At 60.1% G+C, this 24,323-nt stretch overlaps 2 protein-coding genes across 2 annotated transcripts; both read right to left on the reverse strand.

Annotated features, from left to right (window-relative positions):
* Positions 1 to 204: 204 nt before the first annotated feature.
* On the reverse strand, positions 205 to 18,104 carry BESB_062090 (uncharacterized protein; the record flags this gene model as incomplete). Its single annotated transcript, XM_029364623.1, has 16 exons — positions 205 to 432; positions 828 to 988; positions 1,279 to 4,283; positions 4,549 to 4,600; positions 4,982 to 5,132; positions 5,342 to 5,550; positions 5,848 to 6,040; positions 6,156 to 6,223; positions 6,395 to 6,443; positions 6,782 to 7,030; positions 7,381 to 7,553; positions 7,815 to 8,031; positions 8,418 to 8,524; positions 8,958 to 10,256; positions 10,331 to 16,918; positions 17,360 to 18,104. 16 exons carry the CDS (start codon positions 18,102 to 18,104, stop codon positions 205 to 207), a joined length of 13,494 nt encoding a protein of 4,497 aa, XP_029219331.1.
* Positions 18,105 to 20,417: 2,313 nt separating this feature from the next.
* On the reverse strand, positions 20,418 to 23,094 carry BESB_062100 (alveolin domain containing intermediate filament IMC5; the record flags this gene model as incomplete). Its single annotated transcript, XM_029364624.1, has 4 exons — positions 20,418 to 20,721; positions 21,067 to 21,281; positions 21,596 to 21,745; positions 21,943 to 23,094. The coding sequence occupies 4 exons, from the start codon at positions 23,092 to 23,094 to the stop codon at positions 20,418 to 20,420; spliced, it is 1,821 nt and encodes a 606-aa protein (XP_029219332.1).
* Between the last annotated feature and the right edge of the window lie 1,229 nt (positions 23,095 to 24,323).

Below are 24,323 nucleotides of genomic sequence, written 5' to 3' on the forward strand. Positions count from 1 at the left end.
GTACACGTGTAACTCCTTCACTGCATACATCGTTCGCTACGCCGTTGACGTGAGCTCCGCTGTCATTTCCTTCGTCAGAAGCGCGGACCGCCTAATAACGCCTCTCGAGCTCGACACCTTGTGGCAAGTTGCGTACTGAAGAGGATTCGACCGGCATCATGCCTCCTCATGGAGGAGGCCTTCTACCGGGCCCCAGCTTCCATCTTATCCCATCTCCTCTAAAGGTGCTGAGACGCTCTGGAACCCCTCGTAGCTACTTTCCTCATCCAGGGCGAGATTCGACTGTGTAGAGACAATCCTTGCGCCTCCCGGGCGCGCTAGTGAACCTGGCGCTTCTGCCGCCTGCGAGCCCCCGGCGGTGACCATCTTGGTTGCGCATGTGCCCGTGCGTTGTCTCTGGTCAAGCCGCCGTAGCAGTTCTTCATGCTGTACCTGTTCGCAAGGCGACATTCGGTACACGTCATCAGGAATCAAAAATATTCTAGCAAGCCGACTACAGATGTGTGCGCTCTGACAGCCTCAGCCGTCAGGGGTCATGCCACCAGCGGAGCTCGGTATAAAATTTCCCTACTCAACCGCCACACCTCAGGGCACAGACACTATTCACGGACGGCACGCAGAAGCAGGTCCACAGGCATTCCACGCGATCGCAGCTCCTCGCTGAGTCGAGTAAGCGAGGCTGAGGCTTCGAAGCCGTGGCTGTGGCCCTCGAAGAGACCAGGCACGCCCCCGACTCACTGGGCATACACGAAAACTGGCCGTTTGTAGCTGGTCGTGCGCCGCGATGCAGTGGAGCATACTAGAGGTGAGCTGTGAGAAGGACTCACCTTTCGCCGGCGTTCCCCGTAATCACAGAAGGAAGCGACTCGCTCTTCGGACTCCTCTGTGCAGAGACCGGTGTCTCGAGACCGAGCGTGCGTAGTAATCGCCAACACTCCAGCTTGGTCTGGCGGAATGAAGTATACGTTTCCAGCGCCGATGGGTACTCCTGCATGTCAAAGGACATGATACGACATTTTGGCAAAACATCGTCACCTAGCCGACAGTGCTTTGCAGCGAAAAATCCTCTACCGCGAAGACGATGTTCTCCGGCGTCCTACCCTTTGAGCGGCACTCGGCGAGTCCTACAAGGAAGTCCGATGCAACATGAAAACCCATTTACATCTCATGCTCCACGAAAGAGTTTAGTCATTGCAGGCATGTACTAGTTGGCACAACACCTTGACAGCAAAGAAGTATAGTCAGGAAACACACTGAAATACGGATATATGTTCTCACCTGAAGCATCGGTGGTGCGGAAAATCGTCCTGAGTTTCTCGGCGATGGATTCACCTGACTGCGGGACCACAATGGGGCGTGGTGCGCCTTCAGTACCAGTGCTGAAAATCTTTAACGGCCCTCTAGAGTCAGCCAGGCCCCCGTCCGCCTGTGTCAGATCCACAAGTATGATAGTTGAGAGGTCACGCGAGGCCTGTCCGTACTCCTCAGACGGCGGTTTCCAAACTACTTTCCCGTTCCAGGTGCCCTCCAGGTCCGCCAGCACCCAAGTCGCACCGTGCGAAGATGAGCCGCCAGACACAGGATCTTCGGACGACAGGACGTCCCGTAGCAGCTGCATCGGAAGCCCTTCGTTTCGTGAGTCGGATGGCAGGAGTAACCGCTGGCCATGCCCCGATCCGACAACCACCGCTGAGCCCAGATGGGCTCGCTGCTCTGCTGCAGCACGTGATCCCGAAGGAACACGGGCGCCATCGGCCCCAGGGGCCCCGCGACGCGTTATTCTCACTGTCCCTCTGGGTTGAGAAACATCTCTCGAGGTTCCGGAGGAGACCAGAAGCTGCTGATCTCGGTCAGCATCCACTCTTGCAGCTTCGGCGAAAGAACTGAAGAAAGAGGCCGCAGTGAGCTCTACAACCTTCTTGCCGCTTTCATCCGAGCCAGACAACCGTCGCTTGCACTGAGATTCCTCCGTCAGGTTTTGCAGATGCTTCGGCCAGTAGACTACCCCCTTCCACACACCTGAGAAAGCAGCTTGTACCCACAGTGCACGCATCCCGTCCACTAGTCCATCCGTGTCGTCTTCATAGCCAACTTCAACAGTCTCTGCAGACTCGCTGCAGGGGTCGTACGCATCATAACTATGGGCGTCCGTCGGCAGTGTCCCGTCACTTCTCATTTGCCGATGGTGCGCGGCGACCCCGAGCGTGCTCTGGGACACGGTACTGCTGACGGGGATGTAGCGACCCTCGTCGCCGGGCGCCGCTGTAACTGAGCACGTAGTGCCATGCAGCGGGGATCCTGCGACAGGCGACGACAGATGTGTTACCTTGGGCGCACACTTCGCACCAGGAAACAACTTTCCAGCTGCATCCGCGGCCTTTCCCGACCGAACCCCAGCAGCGTCAGCTGTTGACCCCTCCTCTTGCAGGCCCCGGATTGCTCCTGGTGAAAGGGAAGGTTTGGGCGCCAGGCACGGCAGCTTGGCCGCGCGCAGCACAGCTGCACCTCCCCGATCCGCGACCTTCGGTGAGGGTAGGCAAACAGACACTCCCACCTTCTTGGCACCCACACCGAGTTTCTTGGCAGCAGGAGGCATTTTCAAGGACTTCGCCACAACAGGAGCCGCTGCCGAGGTCTCAGCCTCGCCACCGTCATCTGCACTGCCTCCGGCGTCGACGTCCTCCGCAGGGGTCTGATCGCTGTTCGGGTCGCTAGGCTCCGCTTTGTCAGGAGCCTCAACAGCGACCTTGGGTGCAGCCAGTGACACGGGTTTCCCAGATAAACCCTTGGGCTTCGGCGCGACAGAGGTGGCGGTTGCAGGTGTGGTCACCTTGGGGGGCGGCACCGCGACTTTCCTTCCATCCACACCGAGTTTCTTGGCAGCAGGAGGCATTTTCAAGGACTTCGCCACAACAGGAGCCGCTGCCGAGGTCTCAGCCTCGCCATCGTCATCTGCGCTGCCTCCTACCTCGAGTTCCCCGGGGGTGCCCTGATCGGTCCCACTGGCGCCTGACAATTCCTTAGTAGGGAGTGAGTGCGTGGCGGTCGAGGGGGAACTCGAGGGATTGCTTACAGAGAGAGGGGCCCTCGAGTTGGCGGATTCTCCAAGGGGAAAGAGAACAGTGCTCCCTGCGGTTCGCGAACTTCCCGATGTCAGGCAGGCCGCAAGCAGAGCGTTCTCCCGACAAAGCCTTTCATTTTCCTCTAGGAGATGCTCATTCTCCAACCGCAAGTTTTCTGCATTTAACCGTTGATTCTCCAATTGAAGACGGGCGTTTTCACGTCTTAGTTCCTCTGTGCTCCGCAACAGGATGCTCGATTTAGCTGCGCTTGCGCCTGTAACGTCAGTGGCGAGGTGGGGAGTTTTATTTGCCATTTCGGAGTCTCCACAGCGGCTAAAGTTGCCAACACTAACGAGAGTGGTCGACTCCTTAGCGCTTTGTTGAACTTTGGGTCGCTCACCAACTTCGCAGACCTGTGGCACATCGGCTGCGCTAGTCAGGCTCGAGCCAGTTGAGACACGACCAGCTTTGCATGCGGTCCCTTTAGTCACTTCAGCCACCTGTTCCGCTGCTCCGGATGAAATAGACGGGGCTCCTGTCCCGCGGACACCTTCTCGGTGTGCCTCTATAGTAGTCTCACTGTAAGCAAGGCTTCTGACAGAGCCGCGGGCGAAAGTCTCTCGCGGCGAGGGCTCCGCCGTGCCGTTGACAAGCTCTTTTCCCTGTGCTCGCGGCGTCTCAAACGCATATCTGGCATTGTTCAACCCGGTGTACTCCTGGACAGAAACGGACCCTTCGCACGGGGTCTCCTCACGCCTCTCTTCGTCTTCGATGGAAAGTTTGCCGTCGGCGCAACCTTCATAATCTAAATCAAGGATATCTGCACTTTCTTTCGCGGCATCCTGGAGCGAGCGCCACCCCGGCGGTTGCATTCCACACCCACCCCCGTTCAGAGCCGTTCCTGCCACATGCTGCTGCTTCTCATTTTCCTGGTGCGTGGTAACCATATCTCGAACCTCCGGGTCAAGCTCCATAAGGCTGGAAAGATAACCCTGTCGCTGGGCGACGACCGCGGCAGCCTCAAGCTGCAGGCTTTGTAAACGCTCATACGCGTGGCTGCGGAGAGCAAGCAGTGACGAACCGAGTAGTGCGTCCTCGAAGTCAACGTATGCGGACAAATGGTCGACCAAAAGATCGCGATTCTTTGCACAATCAGGCGGGAACAGGTTAGGGCAGTACGTTGGCAGGTCGGCAATCACGACGAACAGAGGGAATCCGTGTCTGCAGCAAGGAATCACAGCAGAGAAGGAACGGCGAATCTCGTCAGCAGGCGATAAACGCGGCTGCAAGCCCCTTGTTTCGCTAGTACTTGACAAACGAAGCAGCGCGAGCGTACTGCGGAAACCACGTCAAAGCTAATCTTAGAAGCAGCTCACAACAAAGCAGAGCTGTCGTCTGATAGCCGAACATTTCACCCAGCACTGGTTGGGCGATACGCAGTCCCTCGGATGCTGATCAGCACCTTGGACTTCCCGACAGAACTTACTTCTCCCACTGCGTCACTGCTTCCAGCGCCTGCGATAGCGCCGTCCAGCCACCTGAAAAACAAAATAATGCCACTAGCAGCCAGAATAGTGCAACTTCACGACCATACTGCAGCTCGTGTGTGCCCAAACTCACCACTACCACACCCGGCAACGCTACAGTCCACGTTACCCCCGTGGTATAGGTGAAAAATACGCTTCTATTGAGAGGATGTTGCGGCACGTTCCTAGCGTTCGGAGTCGATACCGTTGGCACGGCAGCAAATGCGACACTCGACCATTTTGCTGGCAGGCTTCCTCGGTAAGACAGCAAAATGAGAACAGGACTGTGCGGCAGCCCACTCAAACAGGCGACCGACCGTTTAAGGATCCTGAAATATCGAGAAGATACACTGCGGCTCCCACACGGCATGCGTCGCACGTTCCGAAGCTTACCTGCGTCGCCACGTTGCAGTATGATTGGTCGGGAATGCAGGAGCGGCTTCCAAGCATCCGCCAGGGACGTGTATAGACGGCAGCTTTCACTGCGGTGTGCCGCGGTGCTCCGCGCCATTGCGGTCATCCCTAGAACGCGCAATGGCCAAGCCTATGAAGAACAGGAAGCCGGTGAAACGAACCACAGGTAGCTGCGGTCGCTGCCGGTCATCTTCTGACCCGAGTTAGGTATTCGCACCCGTAGACAATGAAACGCCCTGTCTTGTACATCTGCCACATATGGAGCGTTGGCACAGTACTTGTGTTGCCGCTCTGCCGCCACCTCCGAGGAGCTAAAAAAACTCCGGCTGGTTTTCTTACCTGCTTTGCCACGCACTCAATGACGCGAAAGACGAGAGGATCCATGGGCTGTGAAGCCATGCTAGCTTCGGAGACATCCAACTCAGCTGCATAGTCGGGGAGCGCGATATCCAAAGAGCTCTCACGCACCAGTTTGAAAGTACGTGAGAAGAACGGGAAGCTATCTTCTCTGCATCCGTTGACTTGCTCTTTGAACCATGCGACAATCTCTGCATTCAGAGAATCACAGCAAAACATCAGATGAACAAAGAAGACACCCAGATACAGACGAAGCGGCAGCAGGCCACATCTCCGGTAATTGACTACAACCTCGGGCGGTCTGAGCAACCAGCCACCAATAACTCAGTTACAGCTAACTCTGTTTGACGGCTGCAAATGTGCAACCCCAAGCCGCTATTGAGCAGCAGAACATACGGTTATCCGTGCACCACCCCAGTGCCACAGCCGTTCACAGCCACACCAAGAATCGCTTTCGTCATCACCTCGCCTGGCTAACGTCGTCTCACCTTGTTCTGTTTTCGACCCGTACGACAGAAAAGGGAGCAGACCGGAGCCTTCGCCAAGCATGGCTTCTAAATACACGTCTTCCGGGCAAAACTCCCGTAGCCCGCTCAGATATTCCGGAACGGGAAACCGATCTTGGTGGAGCAGTTTCCTGAGGCGATGCATGCCGCGGAAGGAGAACGTGAAAGCGACAGCCTGCACCAACACAAAATCACAAAAGACGGTAAGAAGGCGTTTCTCGATACACGGATTTACTTAGTGTACTGTAAAAGCTTGCAAAAGCACATGCCCCAAAGAACGGTCAGCTCACCTGAGCTACGTGGCAGGCAAGACGGCCGAGGGACGTTGTCGGTAACGCTTCCAGATCTGTGGGCGCCGCTGTAAATCCCAGACGCAGAAACAAGCATAACTCGTATGCGGGCATCAGGTTGCGTACGTGACCTCCTAGGCAACCGAATAACACACAACCTGAGCTGCGGGGTAACACGTAGTGCGCAGCCTACGTGTGAGAGCTGCTCTTGTCAAGCAGATGCACCGCGGCAGACCTACCAAGTACGCAGACACTGAGGGCGCCTCGGCCCCCCCGCGGACTGTAGTCCTGAACATGTCCTGCAGATAAACAGCGACAGACGAGACGGTCCAGCTACAATAATCCACTCTCACCACATGCGAGGTCTAAATCTTCTCTGATGATATCTAACTTCTCCCTTTTTCGCACATGCTCCACCAGACGCGTCTCACACACACACACACACCGGGGGGGGGCGTCGTCGTCCTCTTCCGGGTCTCGCTCCGTATGACCGAGAAAACGCCACTAGCCCGTTACTTAGAGCTGCCGCTCGAGCCTCGCTATCCAGCCCCAACCGACTGCTTGTTCAGGACTGCTGATGGACGCTGCTCGTAGCAACCCTACACCGCAGCTGGCGGTTCGCTCACCTCCATAACTGAATTGATTCGTGCGACTGTATACTGGAACAGCTCCTGGTATAGCACTTTGGCAATGGCCTCTCCGAGACCGGCTGCCTCCATATGACCAGCAGCTAACGCAGCGCTAAAAGAACCTTGCAGGTCGGGTGCCGACACACCGAGGAGAAGCGCCACACCGGCAACTGCCTCCGCTGATAGACAGCAGGTTTCCTGCGCAAGGGCGCTAACACTCAGGAACACGCTGACGAGGCCGGTGACCTGAAGCAAGATTCGGAGTAAAAAACCAAGAGCTGTGAGACGGAGCCGTGTGCCGCTGTCTGAGTGTGGAGAGTGACAGCAAAACGCGAATTCCGCACTGCGGCGTGCTGCGAAAGCTGTTCCACGCCGCGATGTCGCGGACCGAGTGAGCAAATGAAGGTTCACAGACCGACGAAGATGGCGCGTTGCCGGAGCTTTTCTTTAGCACGGAAACCGAGCATCTCTCCGGTTACTGCCACTGGCAGTATGCTGACCTAACCCCCGGAGCAATGCGAAGGCACGCACGTTTCTAGATTCCTCGCGCGAGCCCGGCTTGAGCGAGGCTCTGCAGCCGCGAATCTCGAGCTCACCTGAACGTCGTCCAGTTTCAACACTCGTGCAAGAAGATCCACGCAGTCCTGGGCGAGACGTAGCCTGTCCTCTTCTGAGAGCCCCACCGCCGCCGCGTCTTGCTCGAAGAGAGGCATGAGTGAACCAGTGGGAAATGACGGTCCCAAAAAACTGTCTTCGTTACCGACGATGCCTGATAGAGTGAACGCCGCAGCGCACACAACTGAAGATGAAACCTTCTCTTCAAACCACGTTCGGAGACTGGCGAGACTGTGCTGATCATCCGTATGCTGTCAGACGTATGCGGACTCATATGCACAGGGATCGCACTACACCTTGAGTTCGCAATCAGTACACAGCCAAACCTGAACCAGACGCACTCCGATGCGACAAGCCCCGATAGTCCAAGCTCGACCCCGGGAACGGGCATTTGCTTAGTTGCCTGGTGACTCACCGCAGATGAGTCTCAACAGGATGTCCTGTCGGATCCCGTGAACGGTGCACCTTAGACCTGGACTGTCTAGCAGCCAGCTTGCGACGCTCACGCCGGAAAATTCCCCTTTCCTCGTGAACTTGATACTCCACCTAGACATGCACGTGTTGGGGACGTCTGCTTCATTCGAGAATGTTCCACGCTTCAGCATCCTCACAGAACCCATTTGCCGCAACAGCTGAAATCAGAAACAGACAAGCGCAAACAGGTTAATCCTCAGCAGATACAAGACGCATCGCCACTCCGATTCGCGACACACACAGGACAGATGATCGGTACCGAATCAAGATTTTACAAAACTCCCAGGCCCCGAACAGCCACGAATGAACTGGAAAACACGCAACAGAGAAAGGAACCCGATCCCCCTTGCCCCCCCGCCCTCTGATTTAGGCGGTACCAGGTCACCCAAATTGAGGTGGAACGGAGTCAGCATAGTGGGACAATCCTAGCCAGAGGATAAACGAATGTATACACATTGCACAAATCTCGAGATATGTTCAACCGTAGTCGCATACTTGAAGCGCGTCCGCCTTAATAAACGCCTCAAGTGCATGGAACTCTTACCAGACAAGCGTCATTGACATAGCGGATAGTCTCAGGCTGAAGACTGAGAGGGAGATTGCCGAGCGAAACAAGATTCTGAATAAGCCCAGGAACGGTCATGTCGCAATCTGGAAACCAAAACAAGCGACAGAGGCAGATCACTGTGCGAACGGCTTTCTGCTTGCGGCAGTCCCTTCATGTACAGGCACGAACTACCACATAAGTCTCCTGGAAAAGCTTTTTCTGCCGCATCGCCGTGCGGCTGCTCACAAGCGAGTATGCCCAAGACCAGCATTCAACTGCAAGTTGCCCCGGCCCCTGTAGCTGCATCAAAGTCGACCCCATTCCGACGCAGTCGTCTTCTAGTTATATGTAGCAGCCCGCGATATCGCACAAGGTGTAATACGCATGGGGAGGTGGTGAGGCGCTCAGGACACTGCGATCGTTTCACGCCAGTGAGTATGCCAGTCTATCCTCTGACCCTATACCGTAGTCCTTCTCAGCCGAGGGCGTTCCTGTTTCGGCACGAAGCAGGAATGGACATCGGCTGCACGTGCGTACCTTCAACACTAGTCCCGACGAGGAGAATGACCTGCGGAAGCTGGTACACCAACGTCTCGTTCCACGCCGTTACGGCGGCTCCAAAGAGCACCTTAGGCAACTTGGTCACACTCGTGCTGTTAATCCCAGCGGTACGAACCCCCGAATCGTCCCACGCATATACACCGTCAGGTGCGTCGTAGACCCCCCAGGCGCCGTGGACGTCTGTCGCTAACTGGAGCTGTTCGTGAACATCTTGAAGATGCCTCTGTGCATCAGGCAGACAGACGTCCAAGGGTGAACATACCGGCGCACTACAAGACAGGACCGCACGCGGTCCCACGTCAAACAGACACGTTCCTGAAGAGATACTCCCTAAGTCTAACCGAGGACAAACAGCCTCGCTGAAAGCCTGGGACGCAGCTGGTGGCGCCGTTGGGGCGCGGGCGCTCTCAAGTACCCTAGTTAAATCCAAATTGGTCGAAAGAAGCGCATTTTTGCCTTCGCTTTCACGACGGCTCGATGCAGTGGACAAGGCGGCATCCGTGCCGCCTGGCGCTCGCAATCCGCCCCGCCGAGCATTCGGGAAACTATCACCGCGAGTGTGCACCGCACCAGCCTTGCCGCTGAGCGGGGACGCCCTCACCCTTATGGCCAAAGGCCTCACATCTGTGCCTGGTAGTCGGGATGTGTCCGATGCATTCGTGCCACGTAGAATACTGCCCCGTAACGCCGACAAACGACTTCCCACACCATCTCTTGGGGAGAGCCCGGGCAGCACTGCAGACAGTTGCGCGAGGTGACCAGACAGCTTATCAACACGCGACGGTCCCGCGTCAGACTGAGAGCCATCCAGAACCTGGTGAGCCCTCTGCCGGAACATTGAGATAAAATCCAAAGCCGAATCTGGCGTTGCACCCCGCATTCCCGCCTTAGACACAGCGAGACTCTGCAAACGCCAATCGCCTGTGCCTCGGACAGACGAAGACACCTCCCCAGGCACACCATTCTCCACTATCTGCGCCACCCCCTCACTCCCCTTGACCTTATCCTCCTCTCCGCCCTCTGCAGCCGCAGCCTTCTCCCCAGGACCCGCCTTCGGACCCAACGGTAGACCAGGCACCTTCGCTCCCGGCGGACCCTTCGCCTTGGGCGGCAGCTTAGCCAACCCCAGACCCGCCTTCGGCGCAGGAGAAACCTTCCCCGGGACTGCACCTGCCTTCGCCTCCGCCTCCCCAGTCGCCTCCTTCATCTCCTCGCCCTCGCCCTCACCCTGCTTCTCCCCCTCCTTCCCCTTGTCCTTATCCTCCTCTCCGCCCTCTGCAGCCGCAGCCTTCTCCCAGGACCCGCCTTCGGACCCAACGGTGGACCAGGCGCCTTCGCTCCCGGCGGACCCTTCGCCTTGGGCGGCAGCTTAGCCAACCCCAGACCCGCCTTCGGCGCAGGAGAAACCTTCCCCGGGACTGCACCTGCCTTCGCCTCCGCCTCCCCAGTCGCCTCCTTCATCTCCTCGCCCTCGCCCTCACCCTGCTTCTCCCCCTCCTTCCCCTTGTCCTTATCCTCCTCTCCGCCCTCTGCAGCCGCAGCCTTCTCCCCAGGACCCGCCTTCGGACCCAACGGTGGACCAGGCGCCTTCGCTCCCGGCGGACCCTTCGCCTTGGGCGGCAGCATAGCCAACCCCAGACCCGCCTTCGGCGCAGGAGAAACCTTCCCCGGGACTGCACCTGCCTTCGCCTCCGCCTCCCCAGTCGCCTCCTTCATCTCCTCGCCCTCGCCCTCACCCTGCTTCTCCCCCTCCTTCCCCTTGTCCTTATCCTCCTCTCCGCCCTCTGCAGCCGCAGCCTTCTCCCCAGGACCCGCCTTCGGACCCAACGGTGGACCAGGCGCCTTCGCTCCCGGCGGACCCTTCGCCTTGGGCGGCAGCTTAGCCAACCCCAGACCCGCCTTCGGCGCAGGAGAAACCTTCCCCGGGACTGCACCTGCCTTCGCCTCCGCCTCCGCCTCCCCAGTCGCCTCCTTCATCTCCTCGCCCTCGCCCTCACCCTGCTTCTCCCCCTCCTTCCCCTTGTCCTTATCCTCCTCTCCGCCCTCTGCAGCCGCAGCCTTCTCCCCAGGACCCGCCTTCGGACCCAACGGTGGACCAGGCGCCTTCGCTCCCGGCGGACCCTTCGCCTTGGGCGGCAGCTTAGCCAACCCCAGACCCGCCTTCGGCGCAGGAGAAACCTTCCCCGGGACTGCACCTGCCTTCGCCTCCGCCTCCCCAGTCGCCTCCTTCATCTCCTCGCCCTCGCCCTCACCCTGCTTCTCCCCCTCCTTCCCCTTGTCCTTATCCTCCTCTCCGCCCTCTGCAGCCGCAGCCTTCTCCCCAGGACCCGCCTTCGGACCCAACGGTGGACCAGGCGCCTTCGCTCCCGGCGGACTCTTCGCCTTGGGCGGCAGCTTAGCCAACCCCAGACCCGCCTTCGGCGCAGGAGAAACCTTCCCCGGGACTGCACCTGCCTTCGCCTCCGCCTCCCCAGTCGCCTCCTTCATCTCCTCGCCCTCGCCCTCACCCTGCTTCTCCCCCTCCTTCCCCTTGTCCTTATCCTCCTCTCCGCCCTCTGCAGCCGCAGCCTTCTCCCCAGGACCCGCCTTCGGACCCAACGGTGGAGCAGGCGCCTTCGCTCCCGGCGGACCCTTCGCCTTGGGCGGCAGCTTAGCCAACCCCAGACCCCCCTTCGGCGCAGGAGAAACCTTCCCCGGGACTGCACCTGCCTTCGCCTCCGCCTCCGCCTCCCCAGTCGCCTCCTTCATCTCCTCGCCCTCGCCCTCACCCTGCTTCTCCCCCTCCTTCCCCTTGTCCTTATCCTCCTCTCCGCCCTCTGCAGCCGCAGCCTTCTCCCCAGGACCCGCCTTCGGACCCAACGGTGGACCAGGCGCCTTCGCTCCCGGCGGACCCTTCGCCTTGGGCGGCAGCTTAGCCAACCCCAGACCCGCCTTCGGCGCAGGAGAAACCTTCCCCGGGACTGCACCTGCCTTCGCCTCCGCCTCCCCAGTCGCCTCCTTCATCTCCTCGCCCTCGCCCTCACCCTGCTTCTCCCCCTCCTTCCCCTTGTCCTTATCCTCCTCTCCGCCCTCTGCAGCCGCAGCCTTCTCCCCAGGACCCGCCTTCGGACCCAACGGTGGACCAGGCGCCTTCGCTCCCGGCGGACTCTTCGCCTTGGGCGGCAGCTTAGCCAACCCCAGACCCGCCTTCGGCGCAGGAGAAACCTTCCCCGGGACTGCACCTGCCTTCGCCTCCGCCTCCCCAGTCGCCTCCTTCATCTCCTCGCCCTCGGCCTCACCCTGCTTCTCCCCCTCCTTCCCCTTGTCCTTATCCTCCTCTCCGCCCTCTGCAGCCGCAGCCTTCTCCCCAGGACCCGCCTTCGGACCCAACGGTGGAGCAGGCGCCTTCGCTCCCGGCGGACCCTTCGCCTTGGGCGGCAGCTTAGCCAACCCCAGACCCGCCCTCGGCGCAGGACCAACCATCCCCAAGACAGCACGTGGACCTGGCACCTTCGCTCCCGGCGGACCCTTCGCCTTGGGCGGCAGCTTATCCAACCCCAGACCCGCCTTCGGCGCAGGAGAAACCTTCCCCGGGACTGCGCCTGCCTTCGCATCCGCCTCCCCAGTCGCCTCCTTCATCTCCTCGCCCTCGCCCTCACCCTGCTTCTCCCCCTCCTTCCCCTTGTCCTTATCCTCCTCTCCGCCCTCTGCAGCCGCAGCCTTCTCCCCAGGACCCGCCTTCGGACCCAACGGTGGACCAGGCGCCTTCGCTCCCGGCGGACCCTTCGCCTTGGGCGGCAGCTTAGCCAACCCCAGACCCGCCTTCGGCGCAGCAGAATCCTTCCCCGGGACTGCACCTGCCTTCGCCTCCGCCTCCGCCTCCCCAGTCGCCTCCTTCATCTCCTCGCCCTCGCCCTCACCCTGCTTCTCCCCCTCCTTCCCCTTGTCCTTATCCTCCTCTCCGCCCTCTGCAGCCGCAGCCTTCTCCCCAGGACCCGCCTTCGGACCCAACGGTGGAGCAGGCGCCTTCGCTCCCGGCGGACCCTTCGCCTTGGGCGGCAGCTTAGCCAACCCCAGACCCGCCTTCGGCGCAGGAGAAACCTTCCCCAAGACAGCACGTGGACCTGGCACCTTCGCTCCCGGCGGACCCTTCGCCTTGGGCGGCAGCTTATCCAACCCCAGACCCGCCTTCGGCGCAGGAGAAACCTTCCCCGGGACTGCGCCTGCCTTCGCATCCGCCTCCCCAGTCGCCTCCTTCATCTCCTCGCCCTCGCCCTCACCCTGCTTCTCCCCCTCCTTCCCCTTGTCCTTATCCTCCTCTCCGCCCTCTGCAGCCGCAGCCTTCTCCCCAGGACCCGCCTTCGGACCCAACGGTGGAGCAGGCGCCTTCGCTCCCGGCGGACCCTTCGCCTTGGGCGGCAGCTTAGCCAACCCCAGACCCGCCTTCGGCGCAGCAGAATCCTTCCCCGGGACTGCACCTGCCTCCGCCTCCGCCTCCCCAGTCGCCTCCTTCATCTCCTCGCCCTCGCCCTCGCCCTCACCCTGCTTCTCCCCCTCCTTCCCCTTGTCCTTATCCTCCTCTCCGCCCTCTGCAGCCGCAGCCTTCTCCCCAGGACCCGCCTTCGGACCCAACGGTGGACCAGGCGCCTTCGCTCCCGGCGGACTCTTCGCCTTGGGCGGCAGCTTAGCCAACCCCAGACCCGCCTTCGGCGCAGGAGAAACCTTCCCCGGGACTGCACCTGCCTTCGCCTCCGCCTCCCCAGTCGCCTCCTTCATCTCCTCGCCCTCGCTCTCACCCTGCTTCTCCCCCTCCTTCCCCTTGTCCCTATCCTCCTCTCCGCCCTCTGCAGCCGCAGCCTTCTCCCCAGGACCCGCCTTCGGACCCAACGGTGGACCAGGCGCCTTCGCTCCCGGCGGACCCTTCGCCTTGGGCGGCAGCTTAGCCAACCCCAGACCCGCCTTCGGCGCAGGAGAAACCTTCCCCGGGACTGCACCTGCCTTCGCCTCCGCCACCCCAGTCGCCTCCTTCATCTCCTCGCCCTCGCCCTCACCCTGCTTCTCCCCCTCCTTCCCCTTGTCCTTATCCTCCTCTCCGCCCTCTGCAGCCGCAGCCTTCTCCCCAGGACTCGCCTTCGGACCCAACGGTGGACCAGGCGCCTTCGCTCCCGGCGGACCCTTCGCCTTGGGCGGCAGCTTAGCCAACCCCAGACCCGCCTTCGGCGCAGGAGAATCCTTCCCCGGGACTGCACCTGCCTTCGCCTCCGCCACCCCAGTCGCCTCCTTCATCTCCTCGCCCTCGCCCTCACCCTGCTTCTCCCCCTCCTTCCCCTTGTCCTTATCCTCCTCTCCGCCCTCTGCAGCCGCAGCCTTCTCCCCAGGACCCGCCTTCGGACCCAACGGTGGACCAGGCGCCTTCACTCCCGGCGGACTCCTCGCCTTGGGCGGCAGCTTAGCCAACCCCAGACCCGCCTTCGGCGCAGGAGAAACCTTCCCCGGGACTGCACCTGCCTTCGCCTCCGCCTCCCCAGTCGCCTCCTTCATCTCCTCGCCCTCGCCCTCACCCTGCTTCTCCCCCTCCTTCCCCTTGTCCTTATCCTCCTCTCCGCCCTCTGCAGCCGCAGCCTTCTCCCCAGGACCCGCCTTCGGACCCAACGGTGGACCAGGCGCCTTCGCTCCCGGCGGACCCTTCGCCTTGGGCGGCAGCTTAGCCAACCCCAGACCCGCCTTCGGCGCAGGAGAAACCTTCCCCGGGACTGCACCTGCCTTCGCCTCCGCCTCCCCAGTCGCCTCCTTCATCTCCTCGCCCTCGCCCTCACCCTGCTTCTCCCCCTCCTTCCCCTTGTCCTTATCCTCCTCTCCGCCCTCTGCAGCCGCAGCCTTCTCCCCAGGACCCGCCTTCGGACCCAACGGTGGAGCAGGCGCCTTCGCTCCCGGCGGACTCTTCGCCTTGGGCGGCAGCTTAGCCAACCCCAGACCCGCCTTCGGCGCAGGAGAAACCTTCCCCGGGACTGCACCTGCCTTCGCCTCCGCCTCCGCCTCCCCAGTCGCCTCCTTCATCTCCTCGCCCTCGCCCTCACCCTGCTTCTCCCCCTCCTTCCCCTTGTCCTTATCCTCCTCTCCGCCCTCTGCAGCCGCAGCCTTCTCCCCAGGACCCGCCTTCGGACCCAACGGTGGACCAGGCGCCTTCGCTCCCGGCGGACCCTTCGCCTTGGGCGGCAGCTTAGCCAACCCCAGACCCGCCTTCGGCGCAGGAGAAACCTTCCCCGGGACTGCACCTGCCTTCGCCTCCGCCTCCCCAGTCGCCTCCTTCATCTCCTCGCCCTCGCCCTCACCCTGCTTCTCCCCCTCCTTCCCCTTGTCCCTATCCTCCTCTCCGCCCTCTGCAGCCGCAGCCTTCTCCCCAGGACCCGCCTTCGGACCCAACGGTGGACCAGGCGCCTTCGCTCCCGGCGGACCCTTCGCCTTGGGCGGCAGCTTAGCCAACCCCAGACCCGCCTTCGGCGCAGGAGAAACCTTCCCCGGGACTGCACCTGCCTTCGCCTCCGCCTCGCCAAGCGTTTTCCTTTCTTCTCGTGCAGCAGTGTTTTGTCTGTGCGGTGTGAGTTCATGGTCCTCGATGTTGGTGTCCGGAGAAAGGGTTCCAGGGGGGGGGGGCTCGTTAGGAGTCTGGGGACTAGGCGGGGCCTTGAGTGGGGGAGGGTGGGGACGAGGCTTTGCTGTGGGAGAGGTCTGTGCGCTATCTTCCGGCTGATTGCCGGGCGCGTTCGGCGTGTCTCCTTGTGCAGTGGGGCCGAGTGTGGGTTCGTCTGCGACACTGTCCCCCTGTGAAGCGAGTGAGGCGCTCTTAGGCAGGGGGGGCGGCGGTTTACTCTTGGTTGGCGCTGCCGTTTTCGCGGGCTGGGGTGTGCTGCTGGTAGACTCTTCGGCCGCCTCTGCTGCGGAGGCCTCCTTGTTCGCATCGCCATTTTCGCCGTCCTTGCGATCTTGCGCTGGCGACTCGCCTGCCTCGGCGCTTGGTAGGCCGTCTGATGTGCCCGCCTGGGGCCGGTCTTCTGAAGGCTCTGTTTTCTTTGGAGGCGGGGGCTTGTTTCTGCCCAGTGCTGCGTTCGCCTTCTTTGGCAGTGTGCCACTTGCATCGGCCGCCCCGTCTGGCGTTGATGTATCGCTTTGAGGTGTCTTCGTTTCGCCAGCTCCTTCCGGCGCAGATGGGTCAGACTCCTTATCTGAAGCCTGTGCGTTTTGATTTCCAGGTCCACCGCCTTCGAGTTTTTGCTCGCTCTCTGTCACCTTCCCTGTAAGGTCACCACCTGGCGACTGTCCGCCATTCTTATCTGTACCATCTTCTTTTTCTCCTCCCGCCCCGCTGCCTCTCTCTCTCGCGTCTTCACGTTTGGCTCCGTCTTCTGCGTCCTCGCCAGAGGGACCCCCCAGCTCCGGAGGGGGTCCCATCATGTGAATCGACGGGGCGGCTCTTGCAAGGTCTTCAGCGCTGTCTTTTTTCTCATCCGCTTCTTCCTCCTTCGGCTCCTCCTCCACGTCACCTCCAAATCCAAGGAAGCTCCAGACCCCGGCGGCTGGTGCCTGCTGCGCGCTCGAAGCTTCAGACGGCTCCGCTGGTCTCGCGGATTCCTCGTGACTCGCCTCGGCCGACGGCTGAGGGACTGGCTCGCTCGAGTTGCTGCCCTCACCCTCGGTGGTGGCTGACGAAGGCGCCAGCCTCGAATCGCTGCTTGGCCCTGCATGCGTTGAGCCCTGCTCAGCTGCAGCCGGCAGTGGAGAACTGAAAAATCCCCAGCCAACACCGGTGGACTCCGCTGCGGGCGGCGGACTGTCCGCCTTCGAGGAAGTCGGAAGGTCCTCCTCAGCAGGCGGGCTTGCGGACGGTTCCTCTGCCGCAGGAGCGGAAAAGAAGCCCCAAAAACCTCCTCCGGTCGACTCCGCAGGCTCCTTCTTTTCATCTGAAAAGACGTGGAACAGAAAGATCACCAGACACGCGGGAACTGTAACTCGGATCTCGCTACGAAGTTTTAGTAGGACGCCGACAGGCGGTTGTGAGAGCATGAGCAACTTGACTAGCGGCCGGCATGGGCGCACGAGCAGCACCCCTGCCATCTCATCGCTGTGCCGCACGCGAAGCACTCGAAGGCCCTGCCGAGGAAATCTCTTCACTCCATCTACGCGAAGCATTCGTCGCGCCTCGGTGTCGCGCGACGCTCAGGATATCGCTACGAGATCAACGTCTAACCACCCTCTATGTGCTGACAAACTCTGAGAACTCCAGCGAGGCACGTTGCTCGCAACACCCTATCACGGAGAGTTAAGCCGATAGAGCATAAACCAAATGGCAGACCTCCGTGAGGCGGGAGACTCACGCAACGATACATGACTAACGCGCGTACCTTCAGTGTGCGAGTCATCCGGTTTGTCTTGAGGCTCGTTTGTTTCCGCGGAAGTTTTGAGCGGCGCGGCTTCCTCCGCGGCTTTTCTCTCTGGCGGAGTGGCGCTGCCTCCCAAAGCGTCTCCGGGGGCTTCAGCTCGCCGTCCCGATGCATCAGCCTGCCCTCCCGGAGTATCAGATGCACTGCTCCGACTATCTGGCGCTTCAGCCGATGCCTTCACATCCCCTTCTCCCGCCTTCGCCGCCTTATCCTCATCCTGATTTTCTCCCTTACCCCCCTTCTCCTCTCCCGAATCGGGACTGGCTGCTCCATCCTTTTTTTCGACCTTCGGCTCCGCCTTCTCCTCTGCAGAGCCTTCCCCATCGGGGCTGGACGTCTTCAGCGACTCGGGTGCCTTTCCTTGCGCAGCTTCCTCGGGGGACGAAGGGGGATCTGCGACGGAGCTCTCACGACTCACAGACGCCGAAGAAGGCTCATTTTCTCCCCCTCCGACCCAGCTGAACCAGCCGCCTCCTCCCGCGGAGGCTTCCGACGCCGGAGGCTCATCTTTTTTCCCTTCATCTTTCGCAGCATCCTCCTTTGTGTCTTGGCCTCCAAAGAATCCCCACAGGTCCCGCGCAGCCTCCGCAGGAGCAGGAGCGGGCTCCGGATCCGCGGCGGCCTGTTCGCCTGGAGGCGAAGAGCCTTCTCTTTCCGTTTCACTCACATCGGACTCCGACTCTGTAGCCAAGGATAGAAACCACATACTTGGAAGCAGCTAAGGACGAAGACGTAAATGCCGCTACTACTTGGTGACGGTCATGGCACCTGAAGCAACTCCGAAAGACATTACATACAAACCAGAGGAAAAGCGCGGCTTGGAAAGCGTTTTGGTACACGTGCCACGCCTCTGCAGAGCAAGAAGCTCGTCTACCCTTTACCCGACACAGAGTGAGCGAGCTGGGTGGCGCTCGTCTGAGGGCGACTTTCGATGCCCTCGAAAATATATTCAGAGACTGTTAAGAAACCACGTTCAGCGGCAGACCTCAAGAGGATCTCCAATGATGTCAGATTCTCGACTGCAAGTGTCGGTCGCAGAGTCGCCACGAACGGCTCAACGGGTACAGGGGCTGGTTACAGGAAGAAAGACCGAGTAAAGAAACAAACTCGTGAGGGAAAAGGCCGCTCAGGTGGCAGAGCGGAACCATTTTGGTATCCACCGTTGCGGACAGCCTAGGCAAATACCAGCTGGGAGATAGCGAGGTCCCGATGCAACTAACAACTGTGAGACACAGCGCGCGATGCGCGTTCGGGAAGGGACGGAAACAAAGCCTATTCCCTCAAACCCGGGAGCATCGTTCGTGCAGACGAGGCCGCGCTGCACATTTGCAGACTACTGAAATATGCAGTAGAAGGCTTCGGTCATCGATCAATGCAGGAAAGGAAATTAGGGCTAGGGACCTCACTGACGCTTAGAGAGATTGACAGCTAGATGGGATGAAGAGTCACGCCAGACGAAAAGTTGGCAGCCTCGGGAACAATCTGGCATGTGCGTCCGTATTTTAACAAGAGAAACAAAACAGATCGCGTAGACCTACTTGAGTGAGAAAAAGTCCGCACGGCATGACTAATATATAGCAAGCAACGGAACGGCTGGATGGAGACACTCCCGCCTGCCGTCACCAGCGAAGCTAGCGCTCAGACGGAAACAAACAAAGCGTATACAGTAGAATTGAATTGCACAATATCTCTCACAATCCATAACAAAAAAAAGACACTTTTAAACAGGCTATCAGGGTTGCCGTGGCAGTCAAAAATAATGCAAGACGTGCAGTGAACCGCAACTGGTACACCAAGCCCGCCTTCCCAGTACGGAGTTCCCTGTAGCGGGTCCTGCAGTAGGCCCGTCCCTCGGCGGGAAACGATTACCCGCGGTGGAGCGAAATGACGGATATGCAAAGACGGAAAAGCAAAACTCCTTGCCTGTGCAGCAGCCATCAGCGATGATGCCAAGAGGCGTCGTAGGGTACATTCAGATTCGAGTTGTTCAAAGCGAGATAGAGCTGCGGAGAGGCTGATGCTTCTTCGCCCGCGGTCGTTGGTAGAGGGAGCCCCGAGTTCCACTCATGTCAGCAGAAAGGACTGGAGGAAGAATCAGGTGATATGTCTGAATGACGGCTAACGGAATTGTGAGGCTGTCTGTCCACGCACGCCTGACTCTGCTGTAGGCCGATGGACGCCTGAGCGGAGGGCATGAAGCCCTTGGGCGGCGAGACCGTGTCTGTCAACCCTTTTCATTGTCTGGGGCGATAAAAAAATCGTACGGTCAGACTCGTGCGCTTCTGAGCGCCTTCCAGGGATGCCTGTCACCTGAGCCGCTAAATCCGGCCTCGTTCTGCGTGCCGTAAATGCGCGTCGAGCAAACACTCGATTTCTACTAACTAGGGTGTCATCTAGGTGGCCGCAGACTGTCTACCGTCGTGGTTTCAGTGTGAACTCGCCTTCAGAGTGCGCCTCGGTCGAAAAAAGTGCCTCTGTAAGGCCCCGTGTCCCCCTAGCTTGGTAATATACAACACCGGCGGCGACATCTTACTAGAGTTCGCTGACTGGACACGTACATTTCGCTGTCCGACAACTCTACACGCGCGGTGACTGGAGATTACTCCCTCTGGTGGGACGGAACCGTCTCAGCACTGTGAAAGCTTACTAATGTCCAGACGTGTGGGCAGACAAGTTAAATAACATGGCGGCGAAGCAATTAGTTGCTAAGGTGCGAAATAAAAACTGTCGACAAGCTCGTTTCTAGAGCGGGAACCTGGGACAAAACACGCATGCTGCACAGTGGTACGGAAGAAATCATACGGCGTAACGTATGAGCAATCTCTGGAGCCGCCGCGCGCATGTGCCCACCTGAAATGAAACACTGGAAACTACCGTTGGTGACAGGCCTGATGTGTGTCATCTTGGCGTGTGCCATCACGAGATCTGTTTTGCGCTCCCCATCTTCCTGTCTTTCACGAGATGCCAAAACAAAGCTAGCCAGCGTAAGCTCTTGTTTTCTCTTCAACATATTCAGTTTTCACGCATTCCCAGCGCGACAGAACTCCGGTGTCCAGTACTGTGAGGCCGGACAGCCCCCGATGACCGAGGCAGGCGGCGGGAAAGAGGAATGCCTCGGATCCGCATGGTTTGGCGTCTGTCCCGTAGGCGCTCCAATTGGCGTGCCGACACACGCATCTGGAGAGCAGTATGCAGGGGTCGGAGGCGGTGCCGCGGCTCCAGGGGTCACCCACTTGGGCGGCAACGGAGGGGCGTGCTCAGGCGGCACGCTGAAGATTGGAGCGCCTCTCCACTCTTCTTCAGAATGACCCTTCGGAATATACCTGAAGAGAAAAGATGTCACATCCGCAAAGAGAGGAGTGGGCGCTGGCTGTCGTGAGCTGCGCTAACACGGAACTCGGGACAAAAGCCGAAAATCCGGAGTCAACAACTACAGCTGGCGCTGAACAACTCATGTTTGTGTCACACGCAGCACGATGACAAAGAGGAATCCCCTGACCGGGGTAATCGTCCCCGCTGGAAGCATTGCTTACGCCAGTTGTGGCAACCAGCCGCTAGTGTCGCCTTGACTGCTGCCCCGTGAAGCTCGTGTGTGGTATGCAACAAACCACGGACCCATTGCAGTGGTAGCAGGCTCGCCCTAACACTGTTCGCTTTCATCCGCTTACTTAATGACCTCTTCGGCCTCGACGATATCACGGTACCGAACAATTTCCTCTACTCGTGCAACCTCAACGACCTTTTCCACCCATTTGTCTTGGTAAACGGGTCGCTCAATGATGTTTTCCTGGATCTCGACCTTTGGAACATATTTAGTGCTATAGAAATACTCGGGGACTTCAATCACGCGGTCGACCCACTCAATCTCCGGGACCTCGAGAATCTGCAGCGACATGCATAACTTGACGAAGCTATGCATCAGGAACTAAAAGAATTCGCCCACAGCTCTTGTCGGTTCTCACCTACCGTACCAGACCCATGGTATGCCTCCCACCATCCCCTATCTACGGTCTTACTTACGCCGACACAAATCGGTGACGCCTGGAGTCAATCATGTCTCATCTTCCTTCATGAGGCATTGCAAGAGGTTGTCATCAAAGGTGGCTCATAGATGTGTTTCTGTCATTGTTGCCAATAAAGGACTTCCGACGTGTTCGCTCAACTGGCTCGTTTCAACCTTATGTAGAGCATGCCTACTTTCTCAACGTAGTGAGGGACGAACTTGGGGACCTCCACAATTTTTTCCTTGATAACGGGCTTCGGGACGAGGACGTCAACGGTTCGTGTCACCGGCACCTCCACCGTCTTCGTGACAACATCAACGGGGCGGTACGCCGTGACAGCCACCTGAATCAACACGAAAACACATCCACAAAGAACGCATGCGAGTCTACATCCACAGGCGCGAGTCCCGTCCCGCTGGCGCATCCCTGCCACGAGTGGAACTGCCTAAACGAGAGGTACCCCCGACCATCGGACAACGATGAGGCAACAAGTCTGCTCCTCCAATTCGCCACTGTCCAGCGACTCTCTGGTGTGCATACCCATTGTCTATCGTGCGTAGACGATGTTTCGACAGGGGGGCCTGCTCGCGGCGCCGGCGGTGCGAGTAAGTGGCTTCCCGCAACAGGCGACCGTGCCTGCGAGCCGCCCGCCCCCCTCGGAGTCGGGGGTGCGACGACGATCCCAGAACCTGCGATTCCCGGATGAATACGAGGACCATCAGGACCCGGAGTAGAGGCAGAGGCAACCCCCGCCGCGGGCGCGTACGCCGCCGGCGTCGGGGGGACGCCGCCGGACACCGCAGAGGCGTTCATAGTCGGCGCGGCAGGCGGGGACGGGTGAACAAGAACTTGCGGACTGAGCGGCAGGCCGGGAACTGGAGAGGACGCCCGGTGGACGGAGACTGCGGGAGGACCGTTCACGGCGGAGGGCGGGAGGGCAACTGAGTTTGAGGACTGGTGCGAGTTTTTCTCGGCCGCAGCCGCGTCGAGGATGCGCGCCAGTGAAGACGGAGAGAACGTGGCGGAGGAATTGCCGTGCGGAAAAGGCGCCTTTCGCAGCGCGTCCGACCCGCCGTTGAACACAGCCGAGGGCGGAGAGCTTTCGCCTGGGGTCTTGCCCGTGAGAAGCAAGTCCTCAGACAACACGGACGGCGAACGAACGGAGTTGACGGAGGCCAGAGAAGGGCAGTGAAGACGAACTGGAGAGGGCGCGCCTGCCAAGCTTGCGGGTCCGCAAACAGCCGGCGAAGACATGGAAACCGGCGCGCGGCCGGGGCGGTGTGCAGGGTCGGAGCCTGGCGGCGCAGGATACAGGCGTCTGCCGGGGGCGTCTACCGCTTCCGCTCGGTAGCCTCGCGCGTGCGCGCCCGTGTCCAGCGTCACAGTGTCAGACGGGCACCGGTACCGAAGCGGCCGCAGCCGGTGCGCGGGGAGCGCCAGCGGCACTTCAATGGAGCTCGACTCAGACGTGTGAGCGAGCTCCTTGTGGCGGCCGCCGTATAGGCACAAGGAACGACGCACCGGCGGAGGCGAGGCAACGCGGGGCGACGCACCTAACGCCGATTGCGGAGCCTGTGGAGATCCGGCGAGTCTCCCGTCACGCGGGTGGTCTGGTGCTACGCGTAAAGCGGCGGCGGCGGAGCCTCGATGCGCAGGCGACGGAGATGCCGGGGCTGGGGAGAACGGAATCATGCTTTGACTCGGAGCTACAGGACGACGCAGACGCAACGGCAGCCCCCGACGCACGAGTTCATTGTGAGGCAGGCATTCGAACGTGGCTGCGGTGAAAGGATCGCCGAGAGGTAGCCTGCGCGGACGGTATGAGGACGTCGAAGTCCCGTTGAACGCAGCGAGGAAAGTGGAGGACGACAGTCCGAGGGAAGTGACCCTCTGTCCCAGGTTGACAGGTTGGCCCGTGCGTGAACGCCGGCTGCCGTGAGGAAGCCGGCCTGACGCTGTATACGCTCAGCCGACGCACAGACGTCGTGGAATGTGTCTCGCGTCGAGTTGACGAATTGAAGCAAACAGGGCGGGTGACCCGGCTCGACGTCGGCGTCAGACTGTAAAAATCGCTCCCCGCTCACGGGGTACGAAGAAAAGCTGCAGGTTAACCGCCCACTGAAACGGCAATCCGGCCTCCGTAAATGCTGAGCCAACGCCGAGACGCAAGTTCGAAACCTGTGGCGCGAGGAGATCTACGACTCTGCGACGAGATGTGCTGGCGCAGCAGACGTGCGAAGAAGTAGTCCGCACGACTGACCACGCTGTGGCGCGGAAGGTGGTATCCAGCTCTAGAAGTCGAGGAGGCGCTTCATCGCTGGCCGAACGAGTGACTCTGTCGTAGGCGTCCAAGAAAAGAGTAAAGGCACAACGCGGATCGTCGCACGTACGAAATGGGGGATCTGAACCGCCCGGGTCCCTGCCAAAGAACTCTTCGCGGGCACCGTCTCTCTCCAGTGACACCGGCGGCAGCAGTCGCGTCCACAAGGCACCTCACAGCTTCCCGGTTTGGGTTGTAGATGCTCAAGAAGCTTGCACGTGGCTTAAAAAGCACCGCATCGTGAAACTGCGCAGTCTCCGCGTCACCTCTCTGGGTTTTTCCCCGCCGTCCCGTCGATGCCACTCTCCCTGTGACACGACGCGCGGTCCGAAGTTCTCTCGCAGGTAGGTGCGCGGCTCATCTAGCTGCTCGTCGGTCGTACACTCGAGAGCTTGAGCAAGACGCCCGGCAGCCCGTGGAAACTCTGAGAATTTGACCGCGTAGAATCTCTGGAACGGGGTGCCTTTGACTGGGGAAAAGACAGGAACTCTACGAAAACGCTTTGGACTGGCAACTTCCTTCTCTCCGCACTTCCAGCGAAGCGCTGTCAACGCTGCGCGAGGCCGCGGACGCCGCCGGTCGCCACAGAGCAATCGACTGC

Source organism: Besnoitia besnoiti, chromosome V, assembly GCF_002563875.1.
Source record: "Besnoitia besnoiti strain Bb-Ger1 chromosome V, whole genome shotgun sequence".
NCBI classification, from domain to species: Eukaryota; Apicomplexa; class Conoidasida; order Eucoccidiorida; family Sarcocystidae; genus Besnoitia; species Besnoitia besnoiti.